At 44.7% G+C, this 25,738-nt stretch overlaps 7 protein-coding genes across 7 annotated transcripts; 2 read left to right on the forward strand and 5 right to left on the reverse strand.

Annotated features, from left to right (window-relative positions):
• Window positions 1-5,086: 5,086 nt before the first annotated feature.
• Window positions 5,087-5,659, reverse strand: MELLADRAFT_28760 (uncharacterized protein; the record flags this gene model as incomplete). Its single annotated transcript, XM_007412226.1, has 1 exon — window positions 5,087-5,659. A coding segment is annotated over one exon (573 nt), but the record flags the coding sequence as incomplete, so codon positions are not given.
• Window positions 5,660-6,555: 896 nt separating this feature from the next.
• Window positions 6,556-7,867, reverse strand: MELLADRAFT_64871 (uncharacterized protein; the record flags this gene model as incomplete). The annotated part of the gene is made up of 5 exons (XM_007412225.1): window positions 6,556-6,904; window positions 6,965-7,086; window positions 7,142-7,294; window positions 7,330-7,740; window positions 7,793-7,867. The coding sequence occupies 5 exons, from the start codon at window positions 7,865-7,867 to the stop codon at window positions 6,556-6,558; spliced, it is 1,110 nt and encodes a 369-aa protein (XP_007412287.1).
• Window positions 7,868-8,155: 288 nt separating this feature from the next.
• On the forward strand, window positions 8,156-10,660 carry MELLADRAFT_108443 (uncharacterized protein; the record flags this gene model as incomplete). Its single annotated transcript, XM_007412167.1, has 9 exons — window positions 8,156-8,286; window positions 8,482-8,491; window positions 8,864-9,018; window positions 9,342-9,497; window positions 9,530-9,561; window positions 9,620-9,801; window positions 10,000-10,211; window positions 10,340-10,427; window positions 10,544-10,660. The coding sequence occupies 9 exons, from the start codon at window positions 8,156-8,158 to the stop codon at window positions 10,658-10,660; spliced, it is 1,083 nt and encodes a 360-aa protein (XP_007412229.1).
• Window positions 10,661-12,196: 1,536 nt separating this feature from the next.
• On the forward strand, window positions 12,197-14,212 carry MELLADRAFT_88827 (uncharacterized protein; the record flags this gene model as incomplete). Its single annotated transcript, XM_007412168.1, has 9 exons — window positions 12,197-12,255; window positions 12,492-12,586; window positions 12,674-12,849; window positions 12,931-12,999; window positions 13,080-13,298; window positions 13,386-13,445; window positions 13,511-13,545; window positions 13,655-14,071; window positions 14,134-14,212. 9 exons carry the CDS (start codon window positions 12,197-12,199, stop codon window positions 14,210-14,212), a joined length of 1,209 nt encoding a protein of 402 aa, XP_007412230.1.
• Window positions 14,213-14,908: 696 nt separating this feature from the next.
• MELLADRAFT_117078 (uncharacterized protein) lies at window positions 14,909-16,953 on the reverse strand (the record flags this gene model as incomplete). The annotated part of the gene is made up of 9 exons (XM_007412224.1): window positions 14,909-15,157; window positions 15,224-15,329; window positions 15,543-15,558; window positions 15,641-15,709; window positions 15,883-15,934; window positions 16,013-16,091; window positions 16,183-16,261; window positions 16,329-16,784; window positions 16,855-16,953. The coding sequence occupies 9 exons, from the start codon at window positions 16,874-16,876 to the stop codon at window positions 15,149-15,151; spliced, it is 888 nt and encodes a 295-aa protein (XP_007412286.1).
• A 1,828-nt stretch (window positions 16,954-18,781) lies between these two features.
• MELLADRAFT_37407 (family 20 glycoside hydrolase) lies at window positions 18,782-22,166 on the reverse strand (the record flags this gene model as incomplete). The annotated part of the gene is made up of 6 exons (XM_007412223.1): window positions 18,782-18,842; window positions 18,930-18,994; window positions 20,971-21,281; window positions 21,369-21,587; window positions 21,807-21,997; window positions 22,090-22,166. Coding segments are annotated over 6 exons (924 nt in total), but the record flags the coding sequence as incomplete, so codon positions are not given.
• A 2,822-nt stretch (window positions 22,167-24,988) lies between these two features.
• On the reverse strand, window positions 24,989-25,342 carry MELLADRAFT_108446 (uncharacterized protein; the record flags this gene model as incomplete). The annotated part of the gene is made up of 1 exon (XM_007412222.1): window positions 24,989-25,342. One exon carries the CDS (start codon window positions 25,340-25,342, stop codon window positions 24,989-24,991), a length of 354 nt encoding a protein of 117 aa, XP_007412284.1.
• Window positions 25,343-25,738: the final 396 nt, after the last annotated feature.

The raw sequence follows: 25,738 nt of genomic DNA on the forward strand, positions 1-25,738 counted from the left end.
CTTTTGGGTGACAGCGCAAGAGCTTTATTGTAGTTGAGTATAGGAAGTGCTCAACACAGCATTGAAATGACTTGATCATGATTGACGACATCTTACATTGTGACATCAATTTGCGAAATGTTTTCAGAAGGTGGCCCATTTTGGACCATTTTACATTCCACGAGGCCTTGGGCGGCGCGCCGCCCATTAGTTTTAATGCCCCACTCTGCACGGCTAACCCCGCACCATCAACTTCGAGAGCACGTCTGTCTCCCTTAGGACGCGCCCCGCCATCAAGTCACGCCATCCTCATCCCACAATCCGCCATCATGACCCATTATCTTTGTTCGCCATATTCTAATAATACACCAACCGGCACCCACCATCTCCTACCTCTCATTCCTGACATCCATAACCTGCCGTCATCCAGCCACGATATCTGTGGCTGGCCACTCTCAAAATGTATAAGAACATCACCGGCTCTTTCCCTTCTCGCATCAACAACCCACTTCTTCACAAACGAACCCTAACCCCCGCCTTACGTTATCCCCGCACCGCGCAGACCTCTATCGTCACCTCGCAGCCAGAACAGTAAGTCACTAAGCCACATCCTTTCAAACCAAGCGAGACTTACTTCTTTCACAGCACCAGCCTCCCGCACTCATGACCGTCCCTTGCTACATCTCGAACTGTTCTGAAACGGAGCGAGTTGCGCAATCATATCATTTTTATTGTGCTAGACTTACAACACTGCTTTCTACACCCCACGCCTCGCCCCTCACTGCACAATTCGTGATCGTCGTTGAATACCAACGCCGCGGACCACCCCATATGCACGTCATTATTGTTTCCGAACACGCGGAAGTAATTCAGCCACTTCAACTTCTGTGAGTCTGATTACCTTTGCCGCCAACGCACCTCCTGACACCGTCTCCTCTCACCACCTGCTAGGCTCCCGTGAGCAGTCTTCCCCTCGTGACGACACACGGCACGAATGCAGGTAAGCGTATGCCAGAACTGGGCTTTCATGTGACACTCCCGCCCTTAAATGATGTGCTCACTGACTTATATCATTCCATTTCCGAGTCTATCAGATCTTTGTTGATTGCATGGACGCCGGCATACTGACTTCTCGCCTATCCCTCTTTCACACCCGCGGCGTCGCTGAAGACTGTCGGGAGCCGCCTACCCATTAGATTCCAATCTACTCTGCTTCTTCTCATCATCGAGAGTTATCCAAGCCCAATCTACTTTGCGTCCATGTACTTTATTTTAATCGTGATCATGCTTCCACCTACCATAACGTTGTCTTCTGCTGTCCCCACATGTTGATCAATGCGTCGCTCAATGCGATGCGCAATGAATTCAAAGTCAAATAAAATGAACTGATGTTCACGTCCTTGTGGCCCCATTCACCATATGCACTGCATGTATCATCAACATGGGCGAGGTCGCCCAAGAAAATCCATTTTTGCTACAAAACATTCTATTCACATTTCTTACGTACAAAACAAAGACCGCTCAAACAGGGCTTTACATACAGGAAACATCTCTTCTCTACCTATGTACAAATCGCACTGAGGAAACACCCGGCCCCTAAAAAGCAAAGAACTTACGCTGCTACCAACCCGTGATAGACAACATTGGTCGTTACGTGCTCGGGCACTGTCTCGGTGAGAATCACAGTGGTTGCGCTCCTTGAAGTACATCGCGACATAGCGACATACAATTGACCATGCGCAAACACCGGGGCTGGAAGGACCACGCATACCTGGTTCAGAGTCTGGCCTTGCGACTTGTTTATCGTCATTGCGAAAGCCAGGCTCACCGGAAACTGAAAGCGAAAGAATGAGATCGGAACTCCTTCATTCCCGGGATGATGCATCTTCATGCGCGGTAAAGAAACACAGGTCCCTCGTTTCGGACCCGACACGATGAGGCATTGAAGTGCATTCTCCGACGTTTCAGTTACTAAAAGTCTTGTGCCGTTACAGAGCCCGGAATGCAAGTTCAGGTTCCGAAGTAATATCAAGACCGCACCGACTTTCAAGGAAAGGCTGTGCCCAGGAAAACCCGGGAAATTGAAGCTATTTAAGACCTCCGTGCTTACATGCGACGCGTACTCCTCGTCAAGCGTGTCGATTGATGAATACTCCTTCTGTTCGGTCTCCAAGGCTCTCAAAACCATCGCATCCAGATCGGCCACAGTGGCGTTTAGGGTGGTGATGATTGCACGGGCAGAATAAAACTGAGCCAATTGTTGCCAAGCTCGGTGCCGTACCAAATTGTTTATCCCCAAGTAAAAAGGATTGACCCAATGCCGGCTCAATGGTTGTCCTGGCTTGATGCTTACTACCTTTACATGCTCCAGTTTGACCCTATCTACGTGATCATCTTGCAGTTGTCCTGATCCCAACTCTAAAAGCCATTCCCCATAAGCTTGGTTATCCGGATCGTCTCCACGCTGTAGGTTTTTAGTGAGCTCGTATTCGTCAACATGAGCCCAAAGTTCAGAGTGCTTGAAGCACGCATTCACAGTGTCCAATAGGCTTCCATGCAGTACAACGGGAAGTGTTTGCCGAAAGTCTCCCAAGAACAGAATCGTCAGGCCTCCGAATGGCTCGTCACAGTGTCGCAAGTCCCTCAAGCTACGGTCAACACACTCGATTGCATGCTTGTGTTGCATAGCAATCTCATCCCAAACCATAAATTTGGCCTCTGCCAGACGCTTTCCAACCGCGTCGTTTCGGCTGAAAGAACAGGTTGAGTCTCCGTGTACGTCTAGCGGAATCCCAAGGGCCGAGTGTGCCGTCGAACCTTCTAGTAGTAGCAGAGCGGCGACACCTGAGGATGCTACTGATATGAACGGTATATTCTGTGAGTTGCAATAGTGCAAACACGCATTCAATAGGAAAGTCTTCCCGCACCCTCCTGGGCCATCCACGAACAGTAACCTGCCTACGTCCCCATGAACGGCCTCAACAACTGCATCGTAGACATCTCCCTGTTCATCGGTCATTGTCAGACCTGCGTTCGTGACGTATTCATGGCTGGCCTCCGGTGTCGTCGATTCATCATTGCCAAACGACATGCTACACCCAATCTGAGCCAAAGCTGAAACGTCCACCTCTTTTAAGCCCACTTCGGACAGAGTCTTACCCATATACTCAAGCGACTTCTCCATTAGGGACAAAGCGTAGTTTTCGACTTGCTCCTCGGTGGGCTCTACTTCTGGGACGCGCAATGCAAGCTGGTAAGGGCAGTCATCCACCAAATCCTCGACGTGGTCATCCCAAAGCTGTTGCGGATCGGAAGGTGGACTATGAACCAATATTAAAGCGAACATCTCCCGAAGTTGGTGGCCGGACTGCCAAACTGCGGCCTCGGTTAAACATGCATCGTAATGAGCATCTGACATAAGCAGTCCCATCGCGTCAGCCGCGCGTCTATAAGTTGAGTGCAACTGTCCGTCAACCGTTCGCAGACTTTGGAAAGACCTAGGCCCTCGAACTGTAGTCAGTAATAGTCTCATGTAATACCGATCGCCATGGCCTGGCTTGGCAAAGTAAAGCCGGCTTATAGAACGGATATTTTTCTGCCTCCGAGACCAACGTTTATCAACCTTGTTCCACCAATAATAATCTGTCATTTCGGTGTAAAGTAAGCTTCGCACGGTGAAAGTTGTCCTTTCCACCAATTGATCCAAGTTGGCCATCCTGAAGAACTCTGACAATGTCGTTCTTGCCGCTCTGCCCGTGTCGATCGCCGCCCTCAGAGCCTGGTTGTCGCGAAAATAAACCATGTTTGTATGCTCGTCGTGTAAGGCCAGCCGATTGACCGCCGGGTGATTACCGGATAGTGGCATCTGTAACAGCCGGACGATGGCTGCAAAGTAAAGTAAGCTAATGTATCAGTCCAGTCGACAATAATCACTCACCCTCCGGAGCTGCTAAATACCGGCCATCGACGAACTCAGTCACCTCGTCCTCTTTTTCCATCGCCAACTCCTGTCTGTCATGCCCCTTCGCGATGTATTTGTAAAGGTACTTCACAGATTTCATACTTGTCGCGATTTCCACATTAATATGACACTGATATTTCAATAGCAGGAACCGGTTATAAGGTACAATATCTCTATTTGTGTACGTCGTGCCGTTTTTAACGAAGCTTCGCCCATCATCCGGTCGTTTGTACTGAGGGTAAGATCTCTCTGTCATTGCAGTCACCGGGCTGAATGGTTGAGGGTATCCGTATTTGCATTTTGTCCCGTTCCAGCAAGACTTGCTCTGGTCGCATGGACCATGCACCATAGTCTGAACCACCAATTCGTATAGAACAGGATCCTCGACCGGATCGGGGATCGTCGCGGATACAATCAGATCGACCTCATCTGGCGTCCGAGGTGTGCTAGCCGCGTCGTTAATCAAGACTGTGTGAGCATGAGGTGCGCCTCGTTTTTGGAATTCAACCGTGTGCACATCTGAAACGCAATTACCCAAGCGCCCACGTTTCCTCACGTCTTTGTGCATTTCTTGCAACTTCAAGTAAAAGACTCTCGCGAGAAGATCAGGCCGGTCTTCAGCCTTTTGGCCAGGTAGCAGCGCCCGGGTGACCTCCGGCCAATTCGGATTAGCGGTCATAGTGATGAAAAGGCTTGGATGCCCAAAGCGTTTGACCAAAGACATCGCATCGTGATAAAGTTCATGCATCGCCCTCGCCCCACCAACAAATGAGGAAGGCAAGATGATATTACGGCCAATGGCGAAGTCGTCATTGTGCAGTCCTTCGGCAGCTCCGTTGTACAGTTCAGCGCGAAGTTTGGGTTGATTTAAACGAAAATACTTCAATCTTTGATGAGACCCACTGTATACATGTCCACCGCGTATTCTTGCAACAAACGCCCCCCCCTGAGGATAGCCGAAAATTTGCCTGGACGTTCAAATAATTGATACGCGCAATGTTCGGATCGACTAACTTTGCCAGTTGGACCTGTTTCAACCCGCAGTTATATGTCAAAGGGTATATTGATAAAGGATCGTTGGCAGAGAAATAACTCACGCCTTGAAGCAGGATTGCGATAATGCTCGTCCCATCCGTGCGATCCATGCATGAAAAGGACGGGGTACCTCAGGGCGAAATAGGTTGTGTTCAGCTCTGAGATTCGCCGCAACAGCCCGCTTTTCCTGTGTAGGATGATGTCACGATCAGTAGATCCTACTTCCCCGTCTCCTTCTATTATTGCCGCAACCTGATTACACGTAGGGAAATTGTAACGATTTTTGTCCCGGTTCCCAATCGCCAGCGATTTGATTTTTATCGTCCTGATTTGGGACCCGTTTGCCACTTGTTCGGAAGATTTATAAAGCTTGGCAAACGGGTTCTTTGCGTATAAGAAGCGTTGCAATTTCTTTAAGATAATTGGTCGGAGTCCGCCTCCCGCTGCTTTTGACCGAGCAGCGGCTTCGCCATCGGCTTGATCACCTCCCATGAAGATCTGTGCGAATTTCTTAGGCTGCCCGTCAGGTGGTAGCAGGGCGCCGATATTGTGACTCAATTGCCCAAAAATGCGGTATGTCCATGTCCCTCCATTGCCGGCGACCGTCTTGTCTGTCTTCACTCCATTTGAAGTAAAAGACACAGCATTGTTGTAAGCTCGAATATGCTTGCAAAAGTGCCTTGAATCTGTGCAGTTATCAAAGTCAGCATTGCTCATCTCCTGGAAAGATGACTGCCTACCTTCGTCAGTGCCCGTCAGCAGGTCTTGGAGAAATTGAGGCGACAGTTTGTTCTCCAGATCATCGCTTGGTAACGCGACTGCCCGCTTCTGGCAACAGGCTGAATAATTCGCTTCATCCGCTTTCCAGTAGTCTTGTGTGCGTTCGCCGCGCCAATGCAAAGCGTTACATGCGGTACAGGGATCGTCGCAGTCGCCAATGTCAAGAGGCATCTCGTTTGGAAACCGGGTCCTCAAGCTTTCTTCCGACAACTGTGATGGATTTCGAGCTGCAGGGCCGTTGGAGGCGGCTGGAAACAATGACGCCATGCTAAAAGCTGGCGATGCTGAAATTAACGTGAGCGCTTGCCGTCCTTCGTATTCAAGCTTCTCTGAGTGGTGCCGCGTTGCCTGATCAAAATGAATGCGAGGATGTTCACGGAAGATAGTTTGAGGCGACTTTGAGGTGTAACGTAGCCGCAAGCTCGTACCACCAACGTTTATCAGTCAGATGAGAAGTCTGTGAGAGGATTATATTCGGGCCAGTCCAGAAGGCTAGTATAGAGCCTGGGCCAAGTATTTGCAAAATCGACCGAGGCAGGGTACATCCCATCATCCTATAAGCATCGAGAGCTCCATGGGGTTGCGAAAGGCCAGGCCAATCAAATTAGCTCTGTTGGCTGGGCTAGGGACTTTGTTGACTTGGTCCAGCTCTAAATCGCGGTACGGTCAAATTACATTTCACACCAAAGAGAGACAACAGTTCCATAACACTTGTACTACATTATCTCGAGCCTCTGACATCATGGAAGACAAAAATGATCATATGAAACGGTAACAAAACAAACTTGGCCGCGGTTCCATCACGCTCCTCGAGGACGCCTCGGTACTCGACCGGCTTGGGTTCCACGGCCAGTACTTGTGCCTTGAGCGGGGGGCTCAAAAGCGTCTTCGAACTCGTTGTCGAAGTTATCTTCGTCAATCTCCTCCTCTTGCTCGACCGGAGCTGGGGCACGGCCCTTACTCTTGGTGTTCGCCGTGCCGCGTTTCTTCACCGGTGTGGTGATGGCTTCTTCGACTACATCACCCTCGTCCAGGTTCGCATCGGGTCCATCTTCAGCTATAGCCGCCGCTGGCCTCACACGGCCTTTTGCCTTACCTGCTGGGGCAGTTCGTTTTTTAGGCGTAACCGGGGCCGGCTTGGTAGGCGTGCTGTTGTGCCTGAGGTTTCAACATCAGCTATGAACGGCCAAGGCAATAACGTCAACTCACTTAGCTGGTTTCACACGACCTGTTGGCGTTACTTGAGCGCCGGCTGCCGCCTTCTTCTTGGTAACCGACTGGTGACCGCTAGCAATGTTAATCCCCGTCACCTTTGCGCCCTCGGCGATGCGCTTTAGTCAGCCTGAGCACCCAGAGTATCTAAATAAATGCGAAATGTGGACTCACATCCACGATCCAACGGTTGTGCTCTGCATTCCAATCGACAATGTACCCATGGGCCAGGGTCTCCTTACCTTCCTGGATCAAGCCCTGGGTCTTCTTCAAGTTTGGTGTGGGTCGCATACGGTACTCGACTTCGAATTCGTGAGTTGACTTGTCCTGTGGCCACAAATGAATTAATTAGTGCAACATACGCTTTGCACAACGCAGGGAAACCTGACCTCTGGTCTGTAGTCCGTATGTTTCATGACAAACACCAAAATTGCCGCATCGGAGTTGAGGTCGGCTATCTCCGTCTTTGCTGCTACTATGCCGAAACCTGAAGCTGCCGTGTTGTCGTGTAGCCTCCCAATAAATGTCTCTGATGGGCCTGAATCGATCTTGTGGATTGGATCGAAGTAGATTTGAAAGTCCGCACAGTCGGGTGCTGGGATCATCCGACCTTTGATTGTGTAGCATCGTTCGTCGCCGACTTCGTGCTCAGTGGCCGAATAGCCGGTCAAGATACCATTGTATTCACGTTCGTTGGCGTTGTCCCATCCATTGCACGTGATAGAGACGGTTGAGTTCCTCCAGGTAAAGCTTAGGTTGTTGAGTGAAGCAAGCTTTCATGGTGTGTTAGTATCAGCTGGCTACGTAAGCCGAATTGGAACGTACTATCTCTGAAACTTCGACTACGCCTGAAACGTTCAATGGGTGAGACTTTTTTGATGGCGTATTGCTTCCAGACATGATATTGTTCAGTGTGATTCAGGGGCGGAAGCTGATGAGGTACGGGCAGAGCCGAGCGGAGACAGTTACACAGTGAGTGTTATGCGTTGGACAGTGTAATGGTGTGGTTCCAGTTTGTAACGTATGCGGAAGTGATAGATTCGAAGTGTGGAATGTTTAATACTTCGGCTGGTCTTATATAAGAGACCGGCAAACTGATTCCGTTGTTATTATTGTTGAGAGGCAAATGGCGTGCCAACCTAAAGATCCGGAAGTCGAACCGCTCAAAGGCGAGACTCATACTGCGATATGTCATTGAAATGGCGTTGGTCTACGCGTCGAGCTGACGCCCCAGATTCAGGAACAGTCTCAGGCCCATTCGATCAAAGGCTAGCGTTCAAGAATAGAACAGCTTCCAATAGCAATCGGGGACGTGGGTAGTCAGCTCTGCATTCTAATATGGACTACTGATTTTAATGACGACTAACGGTTGGTTCCTTCCACCTCTTCCTAGTACCCAATGGGTCACAATCAGGACCCGTTCAATGAATATCTAGCGAAGGCCAGCGGGTATCCTTGAGCGTCAACTGCTTGATCCCATGACGTGAGCGTGGCCTGGTATCCATTGGTCTCAGCGTTGCACAGGTCAGTTTTAATTATTCGATTATTGTTGAGACGCAATTGATGAGGTCTTACTCCAGCCCAAACGTCGCATGTCCCTACTGAGAAAGTGGTTCCCTTCTGTGTTCAGATTGTCAGGGATTTAGCATTGTTCTAGATCTTGGATGACCAACGAATGATGATATCTGGGGTCCTCGCGGTGGTCCCAGAGAAAACACACAAAATGCTTTGCATTTGAGAGGGGAGGGTCGGGTAACATGCTTTATGACACAAAAGCCCTGGTCAATGCTGGCCCCGAGTCACAATCGATTTCGCGAAAATTTACACATGGCTGAGAATGTATGTACAATTGAAGGACGTGAAGACGAAATTTTTACAAAGTGATAACATCAAAAGCACACTAAGCCAGGATGGGATGCTTTTCAAGACCTGACGGGGGCCAGGCCTCGCAGGCGTCTGCTCCGCTTCGCCGGCTGCCTGATTGGTCTCGACTTGGGCCTTCGCTGGTCTGGAGGTCGAATCATGAAGATCTCTGTGGTCTGTTATATACGGTCAGCGGTTGAAATCGGAGAATCAGAGTGTTAAAGCGCACATTTATATCCCAGGTGTTGGTTTCTGCATGGTGACCAACCACATTGCCGCGCAATGCAATGAGATTGCCGACTGACAGGTCGTCGAGTGTTAAGCCTGAGGCGATGTTATTGTCTATCAGATAATTGGCACAAAAATCTACCCGGCGCTTGCCCTGTAAGGTAATAATTAGCCTCGTGGTGGGATTCAAGCGGGCAAATGTTCGTCTCACCGTTGTCTCCTTGCCGCGGTGAAGGACTTTGATGACTTCAATCGCGGTGCGGTCGTGTGGCACGCGACGCAGAGACCATTCCAGTATTTGGCCAACTCCTTGCGCGGTGACCTTGTTGAGAAGTGGATGGAGACGAATTTCGGCGGAATCTATAATGATTGTGTTTTCTGGTTCCTCGAAAAGAGTTGAGACGGTATCGCATCCTGCTGAGACTGGACCCTCGATTTTGTATGCGTGATTTTTCTTGATTTGCGTATTAGCCGATTTGGTAGCGATGAGAATTTTTATGCCTGTGAGGGTACCGCGATCCAAGATCACGTCACTCTGGAAGTGTTTGTATATTGAATTAGGGCTAGGATCATTCGAATCGACCTGTGAGGCAATGTCAGTATCAGAGCCAGTTTGTAAATGGGATCTACATACTTGTTCTCTGGTCCAGAAGAGGCAGCTGAAACGTAGAGGTAATCCAGCAGAAAGGTGGGATCGCATAGTTGTGAGGAATTGCTGTTTTGATCGTTTATCGGGAGCGAAGGTATGTTGCACTTTGTTGGTAGCGATTTATTATTTGGCAGGTTATTGATGAGAAAACTCTGCTATTTAACATGGACAGAAGTCGAGGTTGGAGGCAATGTAAGAGCACATCTGATACGCCCACGTCAGGGTCTGCTGGTTGAAGAGAGGATGCCTGGGTCAGAATTTCGATTATTGGCATCATATGTCAGCAATTTAGCTGCAGACAGTTGATCAAAAATGTCCAGAGCGGGCGTGTCTGGATGAGCTGGCCAAGTTGTATAGACGGTCAATAGGTGTTGAGTTTGGTGGTCTAACATCGATTGGTAGCGAGCGTGGGCGAAATGGACCACATTGGTTCGTGACATCGAGGGCCTCCGCAAAACTTTGTAGAATGGGCGATATAGGAATCAAATCAGACTGGATGCATTGGTAATTGGGTAGCATGGCCCTGTTGTTTGCAAGGGATGTAGTATTCATAGCGTTTGTGTTGGGAGGGAAAGGTATGCAGGACGTGTGAGACACGATTGAATAAGGGGGTGTCGACGGATGAATGAAAGCGAGTTGATGGTCGCTCTGGATGGGGATCATGAGGTCATGATTAGGGAAGATGAGGGGCGGGCACGGCGAATGCGACGGTGCTTCGTTGTGAGTTGATGGTCGCTCTGGCTGGGAATCATGAGATCATGATTGGAGAAGTTGAGGGGCGGGCACGGCGAATGCAACAGTGCTTCGTTGTTAAGCCTTGTGCCTTTATATTATAGATAATCTCGCCAAATCGCTGTACGGTGCGCAAAGCTTTTGGGATTTTACACAATTATGGGAATACAGCTTTCACTCCTCCGTTGTCTGGGGAATTACAGACAATCGAATCGGGCTAATTTGCTCACCACGGTGGTGATGCTCTTTGTCCATAAATTACGAACTTTATTATTGTACTTCCAGACCTCGTGATATGCTCACATCCCGAGTTAGCACGATGGACCCGCAAGAGCGAGAAGTCCTCAACTTTATCCTCCAGATTCCCTCCAACCTCAATCCGTACGATGCGGTGGCTCAGCACTTCCTGGGTCTCCTGAACGTAAGGGTATTGATTTTCTGTGTCCTTCGTTAGACTTGCTGATTCTATGATCATGACAGCTTACTCCGCTGGCACACTGGGTCAGCGCGATGCAGTGGTTTACAATGGTCTTATGTGTAGTGTAAATTTGAGTCTTGCTTATATATATTTACCGGTGGTCAGATGAACTAATAAGTCTTCGTTCTTGGAGAGCTAGCATGTTACTGCAAGCTTTAAATCTTCTGCGCTTACGCCTACTAGCACATGGATGGAAGTTGTATTCATTCTCACGGAGTGCGTGTCTCCGCCAGCCTCGTTGAACAAAGTATCTCTTGACTAACCGCACAGTGAACCTTTGTAAAAAAAGTTGGTTTAATCCAAATCGAGTTCGCTGATTTGATAAGCTTGGTACTAGCACTATGGCCTTTGTGTAAGAGCACCCACTATGGTGGGCATGATTTATCGTAGATTTTGCGTTCCTGAGCGCCAAATTTGATGATGCGTGTAACAACTAAATTGTTAAACGCATGAATTCCACTATGGGATGATGTAACATCTGCTTTACCAAAGATAAATCACTGTGGATCGACCAGATCCACAGTGGTCTAATTTTGAAATGAAATAACTTATCTTTCATAAATTTCATCCAAAAAAAATCACCAAATGCCTGCTCCGAGCTCCTTGAAAAAGAAATCGAACGTCTTTTGAAGTCTTCAAACAACGATGACGAGCAGCAGGACTATGACCAGTTGGTCTTTGACGGCCTCTTCAATGAGCTCCCACCACCGCCACCCCTTCCTCATACTCGTATACGTATAGATGGAGACCGTGTTGCTCGCGGTCAGCAACTTTACAATGACTACTTCGCACCAAATGCCAGATACGAATCGAAATTCGAACGTCGATTTTGAATGAGTTTTAAAATTCGAACTTTGAAGTTCAGGTGTTGAAGTTTGAGGATGAGGTTTGAAGGAATGAATTGTGATGTTTTGTAGTTTGGGGTTTTGAAAACTACAGTTGTTGACCGATTATCCTACGATAAATCAAGTCGTAGCTGTTCGTAGATTTAAACATGGGGAAAGCAAGATTTGATGCAGTCGTAGGGACTGCAAGTCTAAAACAGGTCCATAGTGGACCTGTCTAGATTTTAGCACTAAACTTACGATAAATCACCGAGTTACCGCAACCATAGTGGGTGCTCTAAGCCTCCTACTTTTATGTATGAGTGTTTGCCCTCAAAATTCGAGTTACCGCCTTCTCACAGACCACTTTCGCATTGATCCGTCGAATTGATGCCTACTCAGTGGTTATCGTGGACATCATCCTTTTGCAGCTAAGCTCGGCTGGAAAGATAGATATGTCTGGGGAAATAATTCTCTTCGGTTGCAAGTTCCTTGTGGCCGAGATTGGTTCTTGGTGAGTTGCACGTAAATGAGAAGAGCTATACTTCATCTTTTCTATCAGTCTTCAAAGTAGTTTCTGATGGTCATTGTCTCGCGCGTGTTTCTTTCGGATCAGGTGCGCGCATTAAAGTCCTTTAAGCCTGAACTCGGATCGACCTCATGCTTATGATCCCATTTTTATCCGCAAATAGCCTTTGTCTGGGTCTGCGCCTGCCACTGCGCCGCCCATCTGCACACATCGCCATCAAGGGTCACCAGAGACAAAGCTTCCAAGACAACTTTGAATCCGATCGTCCGATGGGGTATGAACACGACTTATGTCGCAGTCGTAGTGGTTTCAATTTGTCAGTTTCTTCAACGAGTTTATCTATATCCCTTAATCTTCATCCGTAGGACTGAAGAGCTTATCTTCACCTTAATTGAAATCTAAGTCTTTGTGCTGTACTGCTACATCGGCGCCAATACGGAGTACAATAAAGCAAAATCAATTTTGCACGGTATTGTAGATGACCTTCATTCTAAAGCACCTCAATTCAACCCCAAAACATATAGCCCCCTTGTCATGTTGAAGCAGTTGGCACCAGCAAAGGCTATGTTGTCTCATATCGTGAGTCAAGTGGATCTATCATCTGATTTTCACTCTCCATGTACATCATCCACTCATTGTCCTTACTCTGCCTCGCACCAGCATCAAGTTGCTCGCTCAACGCGACATGGAATCATCTGTTATTATGCGATCTTGATCCTCCTCAATTTGGTAAATCCTAAGATTCCCGTTTTCCTCTATGATTGAGAGGTCTCAAGAGTAACGGTTTTTTTCTCTTATCTACTCGCAAGCTTTATATCCCGCTGTTCATCTACTCTCTTAGATATATTTATACACAATCTGAATTCGAGAGAAAACTATGCTGTGCTTTGAAGGATGTTGAAGGTGAATCATGTGAAAAACTAGAAAGAAAATTCTTCAAAAGCCAAAATAGCAGGAGAGCCATTCTGTTGCAGGCCGTCGCTTGGTTTCTTGCTACCTTCTCAGAACTTGCCATACTTACCGCTCAAGTCAGTGACTGTGATCCCGAATTCTATCTGTTTGATACCAAGCTTAATCTGCGTGAAAGTTTTCTGATTCACTATGCATACTTTTAGCTTTGCTTTAGGGGTGATGGATTCTTGAAAGACGCCAAGTGGATAAGACTTACTTTAGTTGTAGGTTGATTTTTCCTGGATGATTCATTGATCTGCCATGATTTGCTGATACTTTCATTAAATAGGGATTGCATTTACCCCCAGCAATCTTGGGAAACATGTGCGTAGACAATTTCGAAACATTCCTTCCAAATTCTACCTCTCGAGTAAACAGTTGACGATGATTGGCAATGATGTAGTATTCTTGTAAATCTGATTGCGCGTTGTAGCAAAAAAAAGTCAAGTCACGCAGATTTCAATGCAAGCACTCATTATTGGATTGGACGCTGTAAAGTACCTAGCTCTGTGGGGCATTTCGACAAGCAAGGACCGGAGACCATGAGATCACGTAGCTCCGATGAACCGCTTGGTAAGCTAGGGTCGGAGATCTTGACAGCACGAAGTTCCCATGAACCACTTGATCAGCGAGGATTGGAGGTCTTCAGAGCAAGCAATTTGCTTGAACCGCTTAATCAGCTAGGGTCGGAGGTCTTGAGAGCACATAGTACCGATGGACCACCAAACACTCCTGAGGGATCATCCCACAAGGAGAAATTGGTGGGCTTGGTGGATATATACACGGATCTACAACCACAAGAGTCTCATCAAACACAATGTGTGGATGGCACAACAACTGGGACTTCAAAGTAAGTTGATCAAAATACTGGGCTATCTCATCAATCTGACATAACCATTTGATTCATCAAAGGAACACGCATGGTAATAGTTCATATCAATCAATGGCCACACAAAGTCCTCACCAAGGGACTTTCTCTTGCAATGAATAAACGAAGTCAGACGGTCAAATGCACGTTTGATGAATTGAAACAGGTGGTCCCCGGCGATTATATCCTGTCTTTCCTGGTTTTTGGAATTTTGTCGAGACTGGGGCATCTGCGGAACGCTCTTCTTTGCCTTTCTTTCCTTCTTGACCCTTCAATGGGCTTGTTTCCCTTCCTTCCTTTCGTCTTGATATTTCACGAGTCACCCAAAGTAATATAGATACCCGAAGCCATCTTGTGTTTTGCGAACCGTAAATGACCAACACTTCTTTACTCAGACATCTTGTATAATTTCTTATAATCATCGACTCCCACCAGCTGCATACTCTGAGTCCACACCTGGGTTGAAAGTCTCTACCATCTAAACTCACGCTCTCTTCACTGTCTTCGCATCGTCTTTGTGTCTGCTTTCTTTCTTGATTTTGATTATTGATGCGTAAAATCTAACTCAAACATCTTATAGTTTCTTACAATCATCTCTCAACGCGCGCCTCTTCTCTGAGCAACCATGATTGGGCTAAGGTCCCCATAAATTACAGTTATGCTCTCTCCAACTCTACTATTAAAGTTGACATTCAGTGTAGTCAAGCCAGGGAGAACCTTACCAATGGGTTTGTATGATGCTCAAGCTGATTGAAGTGTGACTTGCAAGGCTCTTTTCATATGGCGCATGTTTTTTGTTACGTACAAGTATTCAGAAGTAATCTGCAAAGCACTGTGATTGCTACGTGACAGGCTTCATTTCCTAGCATGACGATATCCACCACTGGCGTATAAAAATGGTACAAGGGTTTGACTACAAGGTGTGGCTGAGATCGTATGGCACTTCAGCCACTAGTTCTGGCAACCATCCTGGGTGTTTGACATGTACAAACAGAATGACTTCACGATGCTTTCAGGCATAATTGAGAAGACCCGCTCTTTCAACCATTGAGCTTGTGTTCACGGGGCCTGAAAAGGATATCAAAGGAATGGTTTTAGCGACGACAATATAGATTGATGAAGCATAGTACAGACCTCAAGTGCCATCTGTAAGAATTGCTCGTATGAAAGTTGGATCCAGCCATCCTTGTCAGTATCGGCCCGTTGGAAGGATTCGGTGAGAGCTTTGACTACCACGCAGCTGTTTAGCATAAGATTCAACACATTTCAGATGTCAGTTTATGGATTGAGCATCAAATCTTGCTCTGGGCCAGAGCTTTATTTGTCAGACTGATCCTATCAGTACATCGGCCCGCTGCCTTGCATGTTCAATCAGGATTGCTTTGAGTAGAATACGAAAGACTGCGAAGAGGACGACACGTAGAGATAGGTCATTGAGCGGAACCGGTATTACCATCGGACAAAGCGATCTATCAGATTCTCAAAAAGAATTTGTGATTTGGTCAGGGACTGCTGTAAGATTATGTCTATCGAGATAAGATCTTCACTCACCGAATGTGATACCCCCTTCTGGATTGTTTCGTGACGGTAATGAACCTGTGCCTTTAGCGGGACTCATCACTACATAGTGCGAGCCAAAAGATTGTATTTCAGCGTCCACTCACACGGACCATTGCATCGGATCATACAACATGGTTTGGGGTGAAATTATGAACGAACATGCTTATCTTCATATGGGAGAGATAGTACCGAAGGGGAATAGGCACGGAATCTCTCATTGTAAATCCACTCACCGTACTTTCTTTCCAATAACTGAAGTAAGTGGGGAGGAAGGCGGAACCCAAACTACGTTGTAGAGATAAGAGATGGTTCTGGGTTAGGTTCCTGCAACGCTTCAAATATAAGTAAGACCAAAAGGTGTACCTGATCCAAGGCATTGCGAAGCTCGTGACCAGCGATGGTACCAGATCTATCGGCGTCAAAGTGCCGGAACACACCTTGCCTAAATGTTGTTGGCGAACAGAGTTGTGATGGCACGTATCATAAGCAACTATACAATCCCAGATCATGACTGGGGAATCGGTGGAGCTTACCAATCCTTGATGTACTTCCAAAGACCAGCGAATTCCTCGAAGCCAACTGTACCACTTCGATCGGTATCGAAGATGTTCACTAAGTTGTATGACATCCGAGCTTCAGCTGATTGGAATGATGACAAGCACAACTGATACCGACTCACTTAGCATTTTGACCGTATCTAGGTCAAACGGTGTCCAATCGCCATTCACCAGGGCTTGTTGCAGTTCAATGGCACTAATGGAGTTGCTCCGATCCCGGTCAACGGCCGAAAACCACGTTCTTAGTTGCGGATCAATGTTTTGGCTCGGTGGCCTTGGGCGATGCACACTGCCTGGACGCGTCTGATGCGATGGTGGAGGTGCCGAGTTTCCGTATCCTCCACCAGGCGGCCCCATTTGATCACCATATCCTCCGCCGGGAGGGCCACCGGGGGGAGGAGCGTGACCTCCGCCAGGCGGTCCACCATGTGGAGGGCCATATCCACTACCGGGAGGGCCACCAGATGGGGGGCCATATCCGCCGCTCGGAGGTCCACCGGGTGGGGGGGCATAACCACCGCCAGGAGGGGCATATCCACTAGTAGGAGGGGCTCCAGGAGGTGGACCGTAACCGTAGCCTGACAGGTTTCCACGGGACGTCAGTGCTAGCTTGGTTGTAGATGACTTTCAAAGGCGAATGACCGTTACCCTGATTGTTTCCATACGACATGTTTTGAAGCGTGCTTGACAACAAATTTCAAGAAAGGTGTGGTTTGATGTGTAGTTTGAGTAGAGAGAGTGTACGATGATGACGATGACTGTCTTGACAATGACATGAATACCGATCGGCGATGTGACGCTGTGCAAGTGTTGATTCATGATAGCTCGGCCCCGAGCAGGCCCCGGTCACCCTGCTGAGTACATTTTGTTTATCTGAGTCTCAGGGCCGCATGAACTTGATCATCCGATTTCTGGAGTCTGACAAATCTCATCACCATTCAGTTACGGAAAAGGGACCACAAGTTGAGGCTTGCATTGTGAAATTTTGTTTTGGCTGGTTTTGATGAGGTCACTTCACTTGGCTGAAGGAAAAGTGAAAACTACCTTCAATCAATACTACACTTCAAATCCAGAATACCCAGGGTTAACATTGATTGCCTTACACATGGAAAATTATGCCTGGACATCAAGTTACTGTAAAGGTAGCCTGTGAAGTTGACTCTGGTTTCCGCGTGCTGAGAATGATCTAAGTATGGCCTCAAGTGATCTGTGTCAATCAGCTGTGCACATGTTTGCTTGTGGGACCCCATTTTCAATAGGTTCAGATGCCTTGATAGATTGATAGGGAGGTGATGACTTGCAGTTATATAATCCTGCACTATTCATTACAGCACAAAAATCTTGAGGAGCCCCCAGAGATTGAGCAAAACAGAGGCAAGATCCTCAAAATCAATATCATTCAAGATATGTGGCACAGAGATGCCCGGTGGTGTGATGGTTCATTCCTTGACTAAAGCCCTCTGAGTCTTTTACAGTCATTCTCAGAAATGTTTGAAAAATGCAAAATCTCGAGCTGAGCTCGGGGTCCGTGTGCTGAGCAGTGACACACAGATACAAACACTGACAAAAACTTTGATTTTGACAGGTATCTCAAGATGAAGATTCAATTACTTTCCATCATACCTTGATGACCACACTACTATCTTGCCAATGGCCAGGCTAACGGACTGATCTCTTCAGAATAATGGTGAAGACCTATGATTTCATGGTTAAGGGATTGTAACACGAGCTGAGGATCAGAGGAAGGATGGCATGGAGAGGACAAAAGCGAGTTGAGGTTGGTGAAAGGGACACTGATCTCCACTCAACAGCTGCCATGACTTTTTCCGTGACACATGTCATCAAAAAGTTGCCTCCTTGGAACCACGACCTCAGCTCAAGATGTTGGATTTTTCCAACATTTCTGAGAACGACTGTATAATTCAGATGAGCCCACAGTCTGTAAATATCAGCAGACTAATAAATACCTTACATACTTACGGTACTCAAAGCTACATATGTACACGTACATAGTTGTTGTACATAGTTTTTTTTGGGCGGGGAAAAAAAAGAAAAAAGTATTTTCGAAGTATTTTCCCCACCAAAAAAAAGTATGTAGCCCAAAGTAAGTACATGGTACATACTTGCTTTGAGTACCGTGACTGTTCAAGAACTTGACTTAGACCATGAAGATACATGTCAAGTGAGCCACTGCAGACACAGTCCACCACTTGAAATGAGTTATGAGGGAGGTCCATCACACTCTCCCATCCGCAAAGCAAAATATTGCAGTTGGAGCAGAGTGGCTTGAATCTTCCATTGCACCATCCAATATCTGAATGTAACAACAGAAAAAACATCAAATGCAAATTAAAATGTGTAATGAGATGACTTTAATGGTCAATATACGCAGAACAGACCACAAATTGTGAATTCTTGACAAGCCTTCAATAAGATTATATGGTGTTACTTTCCCATTGATTGAGATCTGAGCTCCAGTCCAATACACTTCTGCAGCTGCAAATGCCCAAGGCCTGAAGATTGAGAAGTGTAAGTATATCATATTGGCATCCTTCAATACAAATTTTAAAAAAGCTCACCAAAGCAAGGTATCCAAATTTTGTGGATCAGTCTGTTCACTCCATAGAAGATCTTGACTTGATCAACAAGATTTTGTGCTTGATTAGACTATAAGAAACCTGGGTAGCTCCATCTAATCATCAGAATTGACACATTGATTGAACTCAACTCCCATGATCTGTCTGTGTTGATTATCTGTAATATTGGTATATAGATCATAAGAGTAAAGCTGAACCACATCCAAGAGTTGTCTCATGAATCTCACAAGTACTTATTGATCTTGACTTCCCAATAGAAATTCACCTTCTGCCAGGTCTATCAGAGAAAAAAAATGATTGGTAACACAGATCAATATGAGACATGCTTGAAAAATGGAGAGTTTAGTTTATACCTCGAACTAGAGCGTAGGCTGGCCTTCACGCTAACAAACACTCCACAAACATAAAGAAATTGGTGTTTGTGAAAGAGCCAACGGTATAAAGGTGACTTTTAAAAAGACAGTTATCAACTAAAAAATGTATCTTGATTTCACGCATTCATATGATTGTCAGTAGAACTTGTGTTTGCCTTCTCCAGACAATGGGAAAAGTAACCAAGTAATTGCCATTTACCTCAGAGTAATTCAAAGAAAAAGGCAGCCTTGTTTTCTGGAAAAGATGGAAATGTGTACATTTATAATTGGTGGAAAAAGAATGAAAAGCAATGTGTAGAAGCAAGGATTGATCATGACCAAAGCAAAGACTGCTAAAAATGTATGTTTAGAGCTAGAGCAAGGGTGATGAGTAAAAGCTTAATCAGCAGGCAATGTTAACTTGAGGTTTGTACTTAAAAAGCATTCAAAAACACAACTTTTGAAAGTAGAGACCAATGATAAAAGTAGCACCATGTCAATATCCTTGTAGCACGTCAACGTGCACATACGGAGAGTTTCAAAATAAACTTGAAAGTCTTTCAGTCAGATTTTGACTGAGATTGTTCTTGAGAACCCTTTGTGAACAATGATTTAGTTATGGGATTCACAGAATCCTTTGTCATCAGCTGGGGTCAACTGACTGCCAACATCCCAGTTTATAAAGGGAAGATGTGTCTGTTGTGAAACCTCTTCAATAGGTCTGTCAAGTGTGTAAGGAAACTAATTTGTGTGCGCACTTCGATGTGCTACAAGGATACAAACACGGTGTAGGTGCTCTTAAAAAGTACGTGTTGAGACACAGGGAGGACCCATTTGAGAAAAGCCAGAAATGTACTATGAAATGTGACCAAATACAACTTTGCCATGACATATCAAACATAAACATTGACAATTTTACAAAATGTGTGTTGATGCATATGAAAGAAGGTTAGAAAAAGGTCAGTTGAAGTAGTAATATGTAGTATTCAAAAAGCTCATGTGCACAACTCCACAATTCCGCAAGATATGAAAAGCACATGTTCCATAAGGAAAACAATAGGGGGTTTCAAGTCAAAATTTTCATGGTATTTTGCAGTACAACAAGTTGTCTGAGACCATAAAATTTCACGTAAGTTTCAAAAATTTGGGACACCTAAAAATGTGTCCCAAATGCTCTTGACCATATATTTGCAGAAAAAAAAACACTGTAAAATTTTGAAAACTTGTCCGTTTCATAAAAAGTTTCACACAAATATCCTGACTTGAAACCCCCTGATATAGCAGAAGCTAAATTTGGGCTATCAAAAAGCATTGAAATACAACTTACAAAGAGCAAGATCAAACAAAAGACTTCATACTTTTTCACAATGTGTATCAGAGAACAGAGGAAAAAGTTGAAAAACACTTGAATTGCACAGCTGATATGCACCATTTCAGAAGCTCAACTTTGAAAATTCGTTGGGAAATGACTCCTTTGTTGCAAAGATTGTTATAGGTTGCCTCATACTCAATGCAGAATCTCCATGGTTATGAAAAGCACACCTTCTGGAGCAAATTTTAGTATAAATAGAGAGTTTCTGGGCGGTGAAATCAAGGCAGCAGTGATCCAGACTACCCACGGCTGCACATAGGTGCAACTAAAGTGGGAAGTGGAGTAAATCCACTCATTCATCCTGGCAAAACACTCAAATTCTGTCTGCATAACAGGATACAGTGGATTTGGGGGGGTGAATCCGGATTTAAGAATAGTAATGGGTTGCACCAAGGTTTTCCTTTGGTATAGTTTCTGAGCCACTCTCAAAGACCACTTCAACCAGTTCAAATATTTGAAAGGTAAGCCAAAACTGGAGATAGATTTTTGAGCGTTTGAGGCTGAGCAGAACAATATACCAATTTAGATAAGCAAAATTACTCGCGGCATGGATGATATGATAGCCTTTGTCTCCAACATCTTGTGCATTGGCTGAACTTGGCCAAACTGTAACTATTGTGTCCAATCCCAAAGTCAAGTTATCATCAAGTACTAACTCTTCCCAGATGACAGGAGTCTTTCCAATAGCAAAAAGAGCATTGCAAGTCTGGTTCACAAAATTGAACCACACCTGGGTTAAGTTCATACCCATTGCTTGCAGTGCATCATGAGTGGGTTGATTGGCCATGTGTCAGTTCTGATTTTGAGATAGCAATCATCATTTTGACTTATATAACACACCAAACTTTGGGAGATCAAGCCAGATTTTGGCAATACTGACCACCTCATCTCCACCAGTGGAGAAAAAAGTACCAGATACTTCTTGTGCAATCTTTGTATAAATCTCTTTTGCAAGTTGAACTGCTCTTTCATCCATTATGCATAATTGACCAGAAGGCTGTTCTGCAGTGGATTCCCACCAACATTTGGAGTTTTTCCAAGCACAGTCAACATATATGCCTCAGATTTTTCAATCTGAGGTATCATTGGATTGAAAACCTTGGACAGAATCTTTCCAAGGTTTTGTTCCAAGGTATCTTTTTGCACCAAAATATACCTTGGATCAACACCTCAGACAAGATCTGTCCAAGGGTTTATATCTGATGATGCCTTGGATTGAAAAATCCAAGGCATCTATGTTGGTGGTGAAGCAACTAAATCAGGGGGTGCATCACCAACAAATTACAATGGAAGTGTGTCCAGGGCCATTGATCTCAATCATGACATCAACTCCTTTTGAGTTGGTGTGGGCAATGAACTCTTGGATATCATCCCTGGAATAACATTTGGAGCAAGAGTATGCACCTTTTTGATTGAGCAGAGGAAGAGATGGAACCTTCAGTGGCAAACTCTGTGCATCTACCATATGCCTGAGTATGACGTAAGTCAAGAATCAGCCTACACAAAGTCATTTTTGTAATGATATATTCAAAGCTTGAACAATAAAAGAGAATTATCTAACCAATGAAAGGTATATTTGAGCTTAGCGCAGCTCATGACATTGATTGTTTGTTTCAAATCCAAGATAGGGAAGAAGTTACAACTAGTGTGCAAAAGCAAACCGCAATATTGAGAGCTAGGTGTGTCTTGTACTGAGAGGGGCGCTGTAATATTTAAAGCTCAACATGAGCTTTACAACACATAAGCAGGGATAATCTACTAATATATGAATAGTAGAAGTTGCCTAAAGACTGCCTTCTTTAAAGAAACCAGCACAAGGGCACTTGCTAACCAGTGTGTGATAACAGAGAAAAAGATAACAGGCACAAAAGAAGAGTTCACAATACTTTTAATGATATTCTTCCAGTATTTAAGCTCAAAAAGTCCACAAACAATATAAATTACTAGCAATACTTTTGTAAGTATCATTCCCAAAAGATAGTCTTTAACACACGTAAATAGATTTCTCCTTACTTTGAAGGGGCGGATTTAAGTGAACTTAGTACAAATGTAGTAAATAAATGATGATTTATAACACTAAAACAAAGGTATAAGATTCAGAAAATGCTAACAACAAGCCCAAAATTATCTGCAAGTATACATAGTGATGTGTAACAACTCTTACAATGGCCAACAGCCTCAAAGACAGTCAATTTGGACCAAAAACCCCTAAAAACCATGTAATGACACAATGTAATGACTTTGTTACTAATAGATGAGGTAATTCACACAGCCAAAAGTGATTAATCATATAATTATATGTTACACAGCGCTTCTTATGATGACTACAGGTGATTTGTTCCTTGTAATCTGGCTGAAAACCTATCTTTGAAGTCAAAGGTTTTGCAGGTGAGGTTTTGTCAGATGATGTCCAATTTTTTCTTACTAAAGTGCATCTTATATAGCTCATGATGCTGATTAATAATTGGTCCCATACCATGTACTTCTGATGAGTGATGGATGAGTTATTGAGCTGTGAAGTTAAGGTTTTTGTATGTAAATGTTGTTACATGTATGCATGTATGTGTAAAATTCAAAGTTCACTCCAATTTCTTATTCCTCTTGTAACTTCCTTTTCAAACCCCTGTTACTGATAATTTGAAGCTTCTATATTGTGTAATCAATGCTTTTGTGTTGAATGAGCTATCCACCATCCAATTCTGACATCATCTGCCATATGTAATATGCTAAAAACCTCCCTTTTTGACAAAATTCACACCTTTTCTCCCCTTTACATAGCCATTGCTAACAATCTCTTACTCCTGTAATGTTACATCATCATCTATAGCCTCAGAAATCCTGGAAAAATCCTTTTGGCAACCTTAAATATTATTAGTACCACCATTACATATGTCAAGTACCTGGAAACCCTTTGTTACCAACTTCAAAAATACCGTTTTCTTAATAACTTCCATTCCTCCTTACCAACCATCAAGATTAAGATTGTTACTATATAATATAATGCTGTTCCTTCATATTCTAACCTCACAAAACCCATAAACCTAATATTAATACTCTAGAAACCATTTCCCAGCCTGTATACCTATATTTTTGACTTTTTCTTATGTTTTTCTTTGGTTTCTTTTTGTAATCCATTTCTCAATAGTTTATATTTATATTTATAATTGTGTTTAAATGATAAAATGATGTAAAGATATAACTGTTTGTAATATAATTGATGTAATTCAAAATCCATTTTTTTGGTTTTTTTTTAGGGGGCTACTAAAAAGCGCCCGCAAACAAAACCTGAGACCGCCCGCTTTTAGAATCCGGTGGTTACTAAGATTGTTGGACTGAACTGTGGTTCAGTTCCAAGGTACTGATCTGTGTGATCGTTGGAATCCAATCAAACAGAAACCGGGCGGTCTTGAAATTTATCGAGAAGCCCTCAAAACCTCCCGTTACACACATCTCATCCACCATATTGATCGTTAACTTCAACTCGATCGTTAAGCTCTGCTCAAAAGACAGTCAAATTGATAGATGCGACCTGCCCCTTCCAGTGTCCCCCTCAGGCTGAATTATCCTCTGTCTTGTACAAGCAATGAGGCTAGAAACCTAACAGGATTCAAGGCTCTGAGCTGTTGTGACCATTTGAACGGTTCAACGGGGTTTGATCCCTCACTTGGTCTGGTCAAAGTTTTAAAGGTTGAGAATAGACTCAACATTCCTCTGACTTGTAAGTCAAAATAGGAGGGGGTCAAAAACTTTTCATACCAATGCAAAACGCACCTTTTGTATTCCTGACTTGCTTTGCTTCAACAAGCAAAACATTTATGCAATGAAAAGGAGATGAGTTGAAAAGAGCTTGGTTGTACCCGCATCAAGAGAGGAAATTGAAGAAATAAGTAATAATCAATCAAAATAACAGACTTATATATAGGTTGACCAACTATCTTTGAGAGTTTCAACAGCTCTTGAATCAGCGACTAAGGTCTTCAGAGACCAATCACATTGGAACATGGGGTTTTGAGGGCTTGTTGATAAATTTCAAGACCACCCGGTTTCTGTTTGATTGGATTCCAACGATCACACAGATCAGTACCTCGGAACTGAACCACAGTTCAGTCCAACAATCTTAGTAACCACCGGATTCTAAAAGCGGGCGGTCTCAGGTTTCATTTGCGGGCGCTTTTTAGTAGCCCCCTTTTTTTATTGGTCTAACAGATTAATCACCACAATGCCCAAAGATATCAGGTTCAATTGTGTGAGTCAGGACTATCGATAACATTTTGCGGATAGCTTGAGGAAACAGAGTTGTTGAGTATTGGAGGAAGTGTATAAACGACCTGAGTGACGGATTGAACGCCTCTGAGAAAACCTGAAGAAGAGTTTGCCGTCAAGGTAGCTAGGCCAACTGGCTTGATAGTGATTTCAAGTGTGTATGATTTGTCCCCCAAGCCCAGTGCTTGTATAGTTTCTTAATCATTTCTCTTCATGCCTAGGGGTTCTGATGCAAGCTTAAGCTCAAGCTTGTCCAGATTTTTGGATGAAGTAACCACAGCTTGAAGGGACTCCCCTCTGTCAGGTACCAAGACACAATGATTGTCATTCAGGATTCCCTGGCAAGTTTCCTCAATGGCTTTCTCTGGATCCTGAGATGGTTTCCAAGTACTGGAAGGCAATTCTTTGACGTAAACAAATGTGAAGTTAGAGTTTAGTACCAAAAGACCTGATCCTTGGTTCATGGCCATTGGTGCAGGCCAGATAGCTCTGACCTTCAAAGGAAAAGCCATTCTGCTGCAGATCAGAATTATGCCCCAAGCAAGAGTCATTGAGATTAGTTGTTTTGATGGTTGTTTTTGCAGAATGGGGTCGTGTCTTGTACATAGATGGAGGAGCAAAGCTAAAACAAGAAAAAAACCTATAGTGGGGTTAAGATTGAGACTTGGTTGACTGTTCAGTAACTTTGAAGCCTTTGAGGGCCTTTGAGTATGAATGTCTCTCTGCCTTCTATGTATTCCCTGAAAATAGCTACAAATCTCCGTGTTAGCAGCATTACTAGCTTGTGATCAGAAAGTTCATGGATAACTGTATGTGGATGCAACATTGCTTGACAAAGCCCCTGAACAAGCGCGTTCATTTACGGTACTCAAACTTGTGTATAGTTGTGTATAGGTTTTTGTGTATAGTCGTGTATAGTTTTTTTTTGGCGGGGGATTTGAGTCCAA

This window comes from Melampsora larici-populina (genome assembly GCF_000204055.1).
Source record: "Melampsora larici-populina 98AG31 unplaced genomic scaffold MELLAscaffold_29, whole genome shotgun sequence".
NCBI lineage: Eukaryota > Fungi > Basidiomycota > Pucciniomycetes > Pucciniales > Melampsoraceae > Melampsora > Melampsora laricis-populina.